At 35.3% G+C, this 12,550-nt stretch overlaps 1 protein-coding gene across 1 annotated transcript; it reads right to left on the bottom strand.

Moving 5' to 3' along the window:
* Nucleotides 1-3,036: 3,036 nt before the first annotated feature.
* On the bottom strand, nucleotides 3,037-4,146 carry LOC126721006 (probable CCR4-associated factor 1 homolog 11). The gene has a single exon (XM_050423961.1). The coding sequence runs from the start codon at nucleotides 3,926-3,928 to the stop codon at nucleotides 3,095-3,097; it is 834 nt and encodes a 277-aa protein (XP_050279918.1). The 5' UTR covers nucleotides 3,929-4,146; the 3' UTR covers nucleotides 3,037-3,094.
* Nucleotides 4,147-12,550: the final 8,404 nt, after the last annotated feature.

Genomic DNA, 12,550 nt, shown 5'->3' on the forward strand with positions numbered 1-12,550 from the left:
GTAAAGTATTTTTGTGAAAGGAAAATGGGTAAATTGTACCAGGTCGATCAATCAGCCATAGTGCCCATATAAGTAGGCAAGTCACTGCAATCACAAGAAGAATACATAGACTACCCAACCAATCCAAGAGCCCCAACAAATCCAAGAGCACTGTGATCTTTTGACTTATAATTTGAGACTACAGTATTTTAGACTTTTTTTTTTTTTTTTTTTTTTTTTTTGGTGTCTTGTAGGATTCGTTTTCAAACCAGACATAAAATCATGTGTTCCAGCATACCTTAAAGCAAATTGTGTTATTTTTATTTTTTTTTCCATCTATTTATATTATTGAAATAATATATATATTTTTATAATTAATCTAGGTAGCACATGTATATGATGCTAATTGAATCTTTTCAAAAGTTCTGTTTATGTTCCAATTAGATAAATATGTTTCATACTCAGTCAAAGCATATGAATGGCGGCTAACATTACCGAATTGACTTGCAATGATGAATTCATGACTTGGTCTTTGGCAAGAGTGGGTTCGAAAGAAGATAACATGAACTCAATGTAGAGGTGGCTTCTTAGTCCATTTTCAACTTTTTGACTGCACAAAATAGGATGTCAAATGCTCTGCGCAACCTAAACCTACCGGCAAAGAAAGTCAATTTCTAACGCCATCGATATTTTAATTTGACGGTTAATTTTATTAATCTTGGAATACAGGTCATGATTCGTAAGTGTCTATCCGAAAGAAAGAAAGTAAAAGACAAGTAAGAGAAGATGAATAGCCAACTGAATTTGCAAGATTTGGTAAACCATTTTTTTTTTTTCTTCCGTTGAATGCTCAATGAACTTATGGCTAGACAATTGAAAATAATTCTATCCGTTTTATGAAACTCTTTTTCCACTAAGGTTTTCAGACCCGGACTGTTTATTGAACCATAAAAAGGAGAGGTTCAAGGTTTTTGAGATCGAACCGGAGTCGAACCGTGATGACGTCATAATTAATTTAATAATTAATTAAAGCCTAAATATAGATATTAAATTTATAAAACTAGCAAAATTGACAATATATCTATATATGTGAGAGAAATTTAATGATTTTCAAGCATATATTTAATAATTAAATAAGAAAGTTAATAAAATAAAATAATAACCATGAAAACATTAAAATTTATGATTAATTTTTTAAGTAAAATTGAATATCTTTGAAGGATTTTAATTATAATTTTTTTTATTCCTTATAAGAGATGAATAATTTAATTAAGTAGAATAAAATTGTAAAAAAAAAAAAAAATTGCTAAGGGGTTGGACCGCACAGTTCTCACCGGTTTGTGCGGTCCAACCCCAGTTTTAGCGGTTCACGGAATTAACAAAAAATCCGGTTCTTTAGGCTTAAAAATCGGTTTTCATCCCGGTTCCCGGTTTTTACGGTCCGACCTTCCGGTCCGGTCCGGTTCTGAAAACTATGTTTTTCACAAAATTAGACTTCAAAAAAACAAAAACAAACCAAGAGACACCCGTAACCAGCCGTTATGACTTGCCTAATTATTTATTAGGACTGGTAGGTAAGCCTAAAATCTATTAGTAATACTATAGTCACAAACTATTTTATTATATTTTTACAAACTATTGATGTGGTCAATTTTTCATTGGTTTTTATCTAGACCCACCATTAACATCATTTTTTTATTTGCCAAAAACCATTCATCACATTAGAAGTTTGTAAAATTTTTTGTGAATAAGTTTGTATTTCTATCATTATTCATAATCTATTATATGCTTAGAAATCGGTTTAGACTATTTCTTAAAAAAAAAAAAAAAAAAATCAGTTTAGTGTGTGTTTGGCTCTAGATTAAAAAGTCAGCTTATTTTACTATTTAGCTTATTTTTGTTACTATTCATGGACCTCACTGCACTTTTTGATACTATTCATGGATCTCACTGTACTATTTTAGTTAATTTTTACTTTTATCAACAGTACTTTCAGCAAAAAATTTTCAGTTCTAGCAAAATAAGATGATCTCAAACAGACCCTTACTATTCATGGACCTCACTGCACTTTTTGATACTATTCATGGATCTCACTGTACTATTTTAGTTAACTTTTACTTTTATCAACAGTACTTTCAGCAAAAAATTTTCAGTTTTAGCAAAATAAGATAATCTCAAACAGACCCTTAGACTGAATGTTGAATATGTGTTAGCCAAATTTAGATCTATGCAAAAAGCTTACTCAAGGTCTTACTCATAGAAAAGGCTGCCCATAGATCCAGTCAACCCAATCCACCTGGCAAATCCAATTGGACCTGAATTAACAACAGATCAATCTGGTGAGTAGGGTGGTCAATGATGGGTTTTCTCCTCCAAAATTCGACGCCGACGAGTTAAGTGACGGGTTTCCTTCTACAAAATTTGACAAACCTAATTTGTCCAAACCCAAATTGAAAACGAACTGATCTAGAGACTAAAGCGATTAATGTTGACTCTTCTTCCCTAAAATTTGATGTTGGCGAGTTAAGTGGTGAGTTCTCTCCCTCAAAATCTGACGAACCCAATAGTCCAAACCCTTGTTACTCTTTTTGTCTTTTAGTCTCAAATCCATCAAGATCCAACTAGAAATGGCGAGATCCAAACTAGATCTAGTGAGATTTCGACTTGATTTCGAATAAATTTGGTGAGATTTTAACTAGATCCAACAAAATCTAGATCAAATATGAAGAGATCCAATTAATCTTCGCTTCTCTCTATCACTTTTCTACTCCATTGCCGTCGTTACTGATTTTGTCCAAATCACTTGCCACCTATGGAACGCCTGATTTGCTTCTTCTTTTCAGTCAACAATGGGTTGAGTTTTCCTCCACCTGATCAAATTAGGTCGGGTGCAAGTTGAGCACAATGCCCTCTATTTGTCTATAACAACCAAGATCTCTTTCAACCAAGTTTAGCTTTTATTGATTAAGTTGGGCCAAGATTAATATAAAAAATTTACCAATAAAGTTAGTACTAGACTACTCGTAAATACTAGATACTAAGATAATCACAAATCTGTTTTAGGACAAATAAATTTAATTCAATTTAATTTTTAAAAATAAATTAATTAAATTTCTTAATACACTTCCAAGCCAAACAATACACCAGCATGTTTTTCCGGTCCATCATTTACAAAATACACATCCCTCATCTTCTGAAACGCGTGCCACGTAAGCAGGCTATCGGAGCCGGCCTGGTGGCACTTCCCGACGGCCCGGTCCACCTCAAGGGTCCTAGCGACCCGGTCCAGACCGCCATACAAGCTGTTACAAAACCTCATCATGTGCTTCACATCGTAAACCCTGTTCCCGAAAAACACCCTCAGAATCTTCAAAAACTCGTCCAGCTCACTCGGCAGGCTCCGGCGCGTGAGGATCTTCACCAGGTACCCGAAGTCGTACGCGCTGTGAAACGTGACCCAGCTCACCGAGTCGTTGCAGACGAGCCCGGACGACATCATCAACTCGGCGAACCGGGACGAGTCAACCCCTTCCTCCCTGTTCTTCTCGAAGTCGATCCCCTGTCGCATCAGCAACGCGATCGAGTCAGGAGCGTGAGGGTCACGCGCCACGTCGAAGTCCTTGAAGTTGAACTCCCAGATGAACCGGTTGCCGGATCCGAGGTCGGGAAGGTTACCGGCGGCGTCGGAGAGAGTCAGACCGACCTGGATGAGGTTCAAAACGTCGACGTTCGACTTCAGAACTCGGTAGTGATCGGAGGGCTGAAGAGGACGGTAATAATAAGGCTTTGATGGGTCCACAGATGGTCGAAAAACAAGACCAGGAAACTCAGTGTCCATAGAAATATAAGGGTACCGATCGATCACGTCACGAATGAGTTCGAACTCGGATTCCAAATTACCAGCCCATACTTCCCGGATCGTAATCGGTTTCTCCTTCTCTGAAATCATCGTTTTCAGTCTTCTTGATCACTCTAAAGTCACAGTCTTGGAAAATTCTAAGCTGAAAATTTTGCTTGTTAGAGAGAAGACCGAGGTGGTCTTTGTTTTTTTGTTTTTTTTGCAAAGTGTGAGATTGGTGTGTGAAGTTGAGGAAGTGAGGGATGAATATAAATGGGGAAGTGAAGATGGTGCTGAGAAAGAGAGAGGAAGAGAGAGAGAGAGTGAGGGGACTGTGTCTAAGTTCAACGCGTTTGCTTACTTTTGACTGAAGGCAGGTAACGGATCAGATTCATGGAAAAGACTCGGTCCATGTTGGGTTCCTATTTTCCTTTACTCAATTATAAGTGGCAATCTTATTATTATCATTATTATTTTTTTTAGAGTTTTTGAAGACTTGGTGCACGTTTTTTTTACGTTATACTTTCGATCATTAACTAGTACTGATGCGGCTGCCACTCATGTATACTGATGCACCTTTTGGTTTTCTTCTTTAATTTGATTCTTTGTTTCTTTAACTATTATTATATCATATATGGTGCTTACAGAGTATCATATATGGTGTTTTCTTTAATTATTGTTTTTTTTTTTTTAACATTGGCATCAGAGGTACAAAATGCTAAAAAATGCTCAATTTTAAGCATTCAGCGTACCATATACCAAAAAAACCTCTCACATCAAATGTTGTAAATGCCAAAATTTTTAGCATGCATAAATAGTACAATTCTAATTTAAGACAAAAGTTGTATAAATTTTGTTGTTTTTTATTATTATAGTTTTCTCTTTCCTACTTTTCTCTTCCTCTCCTGTTTCTTATTTCTTTCATCACTCTCAACCTCTCTTCCCCTCACTTTCACCCTATTTTCCCCTCACTTTCACTCAGCCCCTCCTTCCTCATTCACTGTCACTCTCACTCTCACTCTCACTTTCATTTTGCCTCTCCTCTCTTCCTCTTTCACTCACACTTTTAGCCTCGCCAAGCCAGCCACCCCGCCACACCACACCTCCATGATGCCATGCTGCCGAATCTCTCTCTTGATTGGCAAGTAATGGCTTTTAATTCTGGGTTTGTTTGTGGATTTTTTTTTGGTTATGGGTTGATTTTGATTGGGGGGCGGTGGTTGATTTTGGTGGTCTTAGTGGTTTCGGTTGTTGTAGTGGGTTTCGATTTGGAGGTGGGTTTGGATTTTTGTAAAGTTTTCTGGGTTTGGATGTTGTTGAGTGGGTTTTTGCATTTGGATTATTATTATTATTATTATTATTATTCTTATGTATTTTTGTAGAATTATGGTGGCCGATGGTTATGGGTGGTGGTCATGATGGTGGATGAGAGCTAGGTTCAAAGAGTAGAGAGAAGGGAGATGGTGGATGGGTTTTAGTCCAGTGCCGGGGGGAGAGAGAGAGAGAGAGAGAGAGAGAGAGAGAGAGAGAGAGGTGTTTTTGGAGAAATTAAATTAATTTTTTTATTAGTTGTTTATATTATTTTAATGTTTTGAATGGAAGATAGAAGATGTGGTGTAGGATGTAATATTAAATACTATGTTAAAATAGAAAAAATAGGTTTTTGTATGTTAAATTGGCATTTGGCAACTGATGCTAGTGCTCTAAGCTATTTAGCCCAACAACAACAACAACAACAAAAAGTTAAGTAATAATAATATAGAGTTTGCTTTTCTGCATGAGGAGCAAATGAAAGATGAAAGGCCAACAAAATAATTGGTTTAGACTTTAGAGCCCAATGAGTAAGCTCATGGAATTTGGAATTTGTCTTTCTTAAAAACCAAGGTTAGACCAAGCAAACGAGTCTTGATAAATCAGGTTAGGACAAGTTAATCTTGTTTGGGTCAAAAAAGAGTTTTGAGCAAATTAGGTCAATTGGGTTATAAGTTGGGTTGATCAAGTTATGGGTTAGCCTGTATTTTTTAACATACAAAAAAATATATATAATAATAACAACAACAATAATAATGTATCTCTTTTTCCAATACAAATAATAGAGAAAAAAAAAAAAAACAATACATACATTTTTTTAATATTTGAGATAGAATTCTATTATAACATGATCTAAGTGTATGTGTGTGAAGTTCACTTCTAGGGACTTGAACCTTGGCCCTTACCTCTCCCACACCTTATAAGCACTTATACTTGTGGAGTGACCATTACACGCCAATGATGTGCAGTAGTACAATACATAAATTCTTAAGTTGATACAATCCATATTTCAATAATAATTTCATCACCATAAAGAATGAAATAAATTCTAAGTCTCATGGACCATAATTTTTTTAAGGTACAATATATTGCCACAAAAATACTAAATGTGCATGTGAAATTGTAAAGAATGAATATGTTGTATTATCCCATTTGAAAGTCTCACCCCTTTATAAAAAGGCCCCACCCCTATTATAAAAATGTCTAAAATTATATGATAATAATAAATTTTTTTTTTTTAAATAAATGGATGTACACCATTTTTCTCATGAGTGATATTAGGTGTAGGGGGATGAACTTGATTCAAGGCCGAAGCCCAAATGCTCAGAGGATCATACTTGAGGAATGGGCCAAGCCCATTTCAATGAGTAATAACGGGAAACCTCTCAAGACTATTCTTGTGGAGTTCCGAGTATACCGGCCAACCTTAAAACACTTCTCCGAGATCATAAGCATGGGTGACCCCTTGGCAAACGAAAGAAGTATCATGGGAGATTGACCCCACCCATTCTATTCTTGGCTGAGATGGTGCTCTTACCAATACCACCTCGAGAAACCTCTTGAAAGGATAAGGATCACAAAAGTCGTCACCTTCGCATTAATGAGAGGTTCTTTACCTAACCTCTTCCACATTAAATACATATAGGACAACCTGAACAGTACATAATTCCCCCAAAAGTCTTATTTCAAGATAAGAATGGTGGGGAAACCAATAAAAGAAGGGGAAATATCCCAAAAAGATCCAGCTAGGGGTAGGTCGGTTAGAGGGATAAGGGAAGGGAAAATGCCTATAAAAGGGGAGGATATAGCAACAAAGGAGGGGTTGAAAAAAAGAACAAGGGAGAACCTAGAGAAGAGAGAGAAAAAGTAAGAAATGAGATATTCCTTTTTTCTTTATAAGTCCTAAATTAGTTGTTTGAACTTCCCATTGTGGAGTATTCACCTTGTTCTATTGGTAAATAAATTGTGCTAGTCAGTCTTCTAGGAATTAATCTGTCCTTAATCATTCAATATTTCTTTTTGAGTGTTTCTGACTCCCACACTAGGGTTTTTACAAATTTTACTATATAAGGTTTACCAATTAATGTGTTAGCAATTATAAAAAAGAAAAGAAAAAGAAGTAATTTAAAGTTTCCTAAAAAAGGTAATTTAAATATTCACTACTTAAATTGATAAAATTCACCACTCACATTTATTGACACATTAATTTGTAAACATTTTGTGGTAAAATTTGTAATAGTTTTAGTTTTTTCCTTCTCTCATCTCTCACAAACCCTCCAAAATACTAAACCAATAGAAAGTTAGCTCAATTGAAACCCTAAACTTGTTTTCAATGATGATACGTCTCCCTAAATAACTTGAAGTTTTAATTTTTGTAAACTAATATTCTACATAGTAGATTGTGAATATCAATCACCTAATCTCCTACATTGCCACACATCAAACAATCTCTATATCTCTCTCTTAACACCAAATATAAAATTGAAATTTGATTGCAACTTTAATTAACCATGCATCATCTTATGTGCAAGATAAAGTATACCACCAGAAATCTTTAAAAAAATAATAAATTTTCATTTCTTTTTTTAAATTTTATACTTGAAGACGTTATTTAATTCTCTATATGAAATTAACTTTAGTTTGATTAGTAGTAATTCATCAAATTAACCTTAGTTTGATTAGTATTAAGTAAATTTATTTAATTAATATTTAAATAAAAAATGCCCCACTTAAATTCATTACCTTAGGCCTCAAACTATATTGAGTCAATCTTGCCAAGAATGGTTGTAGAAAAGTAGAAGATTTTGTAATAAGGGGTGTGCAGCCAACCCACCAACCCGCTAAAACTTACCCAACCTAACCCAACCCAACCCGCCAGACTGAGTTGTTTTTAGGGGTTAGTGGGCTGGGTTGGGTTATGAATTTTTTTTTAATAGTAGGTCGGGTTAGGTTTGGGTCATAACAATCTCAAACCCACCTAACCCGACCCAACCCACCTAATTTTAATTTTAAATTATATATATTTAAAAATATATTATATAATTAATAAACTTTTCCCTTATTCGACTCTTCCTATATAAAACTCAATTACCTCGCAAACCCTAACAATCTTACTTCTTTCTCTACCGCCTCCCACTCCCACTCTCTCACTCCACTTTTATTTGTTTATAATTGAGCTAGGATACTAGTTCATGTATATTTTTTTTTATCAACTCAGTTAGATATATTTTGTTTAAAACTGAGTTGGAATACTAGTTCATATATATTTTGATTATCAACTTAGGTGGCGAGTGGGATATATTTTTTTCTACTTAATTTAATAATAGTAGTAATAAAGAAATAAAACTGTCCAACACATGGGTTAACCCAACCTAATCCATGTAGGTTGGGTTGGGTTGAACCCCTATGATGGGTTAGGTTGGGTTGAATTTTTTTTTAACCTACCATGGTGAGTTGAGTCGAAAAATCCCCTCAACCCAACCCATGCACACCCTTATTGTAATCTATATCACCTCTCCTCGTCTAGAGGATCGTGGAGGAGGACAAGAATAGCGCGATGCCAAAATAGATGTCAGAGTCATTTTCTACACATATGTTCCTTAGCCTTCATTGGATGGCAAGTTGGATTGACCATCTAATAGCTTATACTTCTACTTGGACAAGGTCTGTGGTGTTTGTCTCTCTCTCTCTCTCTCTTTTTTTATTTTTATTTTTATTTTTTTTTGTGCAAATGCAAATACCAAGGTTCTTCTACAATCTCTAGCAATGAAAGTTAAGATGGAGTCATGTCTACCTACCTCTGCAGCAAAGTTAATCTTGATTGTGTCCCCATTAGGATGGGTCCTTTGTTGATTTCCTCTTAGTGGAGGCTTCAACTTTCTTCTCTATTCTCTAATAGCTTTGTGTTCCTTGAAGAGTCTGAAGAGCTCTTGATGGATGTCTGCATATAAATTTTTCCTGCACTCATGGACTAGAAAACTGAAATAACTAGTTATAGTAATCATAAAGGGGCTAAATAAAATATGTTCTTTTTATGCATATGTTTATAAAGCAAGTTCCTACATTTAAGACAAGATAGTGGCGGCTCCAATTGTATGTGAGGATGGTCACAGGACCACCCTCACTTGCTAATTATCGGGCTGAGGATGGGAGCTGGTCACGACAAGCAGGCAATATTGTCCGAAGAGATAAAACTCCTCAGGAAGTAGAGTGGAAACTTAAAGCCCGACCACCCAACAAGCACTAGGAAGTGGACAACCATGCTTGGAAGGAGGATAAGCCTTGGAGAGAGGAGAGTCAGCAAAGAATTGAGAAATATCTGGGAAGAAAGCTGCTACCACTGCATTGAATGCTCTACACCTAACTAATTGGCCGCATTCATGTGAAAGTAATACTTGAACAGTGACCTCTAGTCTAACAGCTACACACAAATACTTCAAGAAGGTGCTGATAGGATAAGTATCAAGGAGATTAGCAATCTGATCTACACATGGAAGGCTAAGATGAAAGAAGGGAAGGGAGCATAAAAAGAGAAGGATTCCATTATAGAAAAAATCATCAGAAAACTAGAAAAGAAACCACTTTGTAACCAAGAATTTGAAATATTTGTATAAGTCTGAAAATATCTATAAGAACATACCATCCTCGGGCATGGCCGAGGAGTCTTTTTCTTTTCAACTTGTTCATCTTAGCCATTCCAACACTAATTAACATACTGTGAGTTACTTTTATCTCATTGAATGTTCAGTAATAAACCCACTCTCTAACAAATTTATTGTTGTGAGCCTTATGTGTGCCGGAAATGAAATTATTGGGCCTAACCTCACTTGGGCTCACAACTTATTTATGTAGTGGGTTTTAGGATTTCCCACTTTGGGTCGTTCTTGGCACAGAGACTCAAAGTAATATCTCCTCTCTCTCTCTCTTTCTCTTCCTTCCCCCCTGTTTTTCTCCCTTTTTCTGAACCCATTTTTCTTCCCCAACTTCTCCTATTTATAACTCTAAGTTAGTGGGGAGGCCATGATTACTGCCATTATTAGTGCAATTAAAGGTCCAATATTATCTGTTGTAAGTGGGTGTTTAGGTGAGTGGATGTTTAGGTGAGAGTGGAATGTTGAGATTATAGCTTTGGAACTTGGTTCCAACTCAAGCTAATATGCCTGGTAGTGATGTTTCCTGGAAACTGCCGAGCACCCTATGGTACGTCTGGATTTTAGCCTTTCTTAGTTGTTCGGGAAATTTATGCCGAGCACCGGTTAGGGGACGAGATTCAGACTTGTAGTTTATGAGGGTAGTATAAAGCAGAGATTTGAAAAATGGGGCCATGCTACCGGGCCTGAATCCAGGGCCCAATTGGGTCTGGACACCTCGGTGCCGTACAAGTCTATTGGATCATTGTTTGAATCTTTTGGGCTATGAATCAAATTGAGTCCGTACATATATTATATATTATATTAACTTATTTTGACTACCCTAATAAAACTGTTAAACAACATGACCTGAGAATCACAAGTATTTGAATTCAACAAAAATAATTCGCAATATTTTTCGCAATAAATCTTATTTGGTAAGCTGTTACTAATTCTAATTTGGGCTCAATATTGACATGTTTTACCCACCAATAACAGTTTGTTGCATAAGATTTGTTATGGTATTTTATTATTCTCATATCAGCATTTTCACTTTCCACTTTATCTCTTATTATTATTATAGTTTATTTTTTTCTCTTTGCTAGTATGAAAAATTGTAATATTTCATGTATTTTTATGTTTTTTTTTTTTGGGCCAATGTTGATATATTTAATTTGTTTCTTTATTAAATTTTGTATAATTTAAGTTTCTTAGTGACCACTCTAAAAAAAATTCTTAGAACCGCCACTGAAACAAGAGTAAGCAAAAAGACTAATTCCACTTATTCTTTCAATTGAAAGTTTTTGATTCATCAACCCTTCTAAACAGTATTAAAAAAATTGGAGTGACATAGGTAAGAAATCAATTCATCATATGTGATATATGAGCATCCCCTAATTCCCAATTAACAGATTCGTTGTGCAAATCTTTAAAACTAGTACTAATACCAATACTAATGTGTTGTGTAACTTCATTCAAAAAAATGAAATTGAATCGCTTCAAAATTGGGAAACCATTTCTCTGTCTCTATATGAAATCGATAGCTAGTGTTGCGAAGAGAATGAAATCTTTGTGATGTTTCAAATGTTTCAAATTAGTGATCTATGAGCATCTCCTAATTCTTAATTGACAGATTCATTGTGCAAATCTTAAAAACTAGTACTAATATTCCAATACTAATATTATATGTTATAATTAATAATGAATATTAGAAATAATAAAAAGCTGTGTACTTCATTCAAAAAAATGAAATTGAATCGCTTCAAAATTGGAAAATCATTTCTCTTTCTCTATATGAAATCGATGGCTAGTGTTGCGAAAAGAATGAAATCTTTGTGATGTTTCGAATGTTGGATATGAATTGCTTGTTTAGTTGGCTTGGATTCTGTCAGTACGCAAACCTTAGTTGTTACTCGTTACCAAACCATAAGGCTTTAGCCAAGGGACAATGGACCCATAGGTAAATCAATGTCTCTTGTTCCTAATCACATAGTGGGCAACCAATGTCCAGCCCTTGATTCACAGAAGCTTAGTCAAAGAGCCTCCTCAATTTGTTCGTGTCCCCATCGTGCACTAGATTATTTAAACAAATAGGTAACCACCAGGCATTTGAGACATGCATTTAAGTCGCAAGACTTTAGAATTGTGAGCAATACGATGCGCGACACACGGCTTGTTCCTGGTGTAGTAGCCACCTAGTTGAGAAAGACATATTCTGTTTCTTTGTAGCTTCTTGCCTTCATCAAAGAGTTATGTTAGTTTTTTGTGACTTCACGTCTACATCAAAGAGGAACTAAAAACTAGAGGGTTGTTTAATAGGAGTAATTCTGAAGTACTCTGAGAGTACAGAGAATGATGCTCTCTCTTCTCATATTCATGATAGGGTTCACTCATTAAATTCATGGTGGAATCCACCATGAATGTGAGATTTAGGAGGGAGCACCATTTTTCCGTACTCCAAGAGTACCTAAGAATTTTCCATTTAATAGGGTGCAAAACATTATATTGTAGTCACAAATAATACAGTTTTGTAAAAGATTTTTAACTATCCCTTAGCAAATATTATGCCAGGAAAAATTGCCTCCAAAATATTAGCATTTGTGATGGCTACAAATATAATTGTGACAGTATTTTTCATGTTGGTCACAAATGGTTTCCCATTTTACCAAGTATTTGCGAAGACTTTATTTTTCCCTCATAAATAGTTTTTTTTTTTTTAGAGGGCTTTTTGGATCTGTCAAAAGCACTTCACTAAAAGACATTTTTCTTGAGGTATTAGTTTGTTTAGATCCAT

The sequence above is a fragment of the Quercus robur genome, chromosome 1, assembly GCF_932294415.1.
Source record: "Quercus robur chromosome 1, dhQueRobu3.1, whole genome shotgun sequence".
Taxonomy (NCBI): domain Eukaryota; kingdom Viridiplantae; phylum Streptophyta; class Magnoliopsida; order Fagales; family Fagaceae; genus Quercus; species Quercus robur.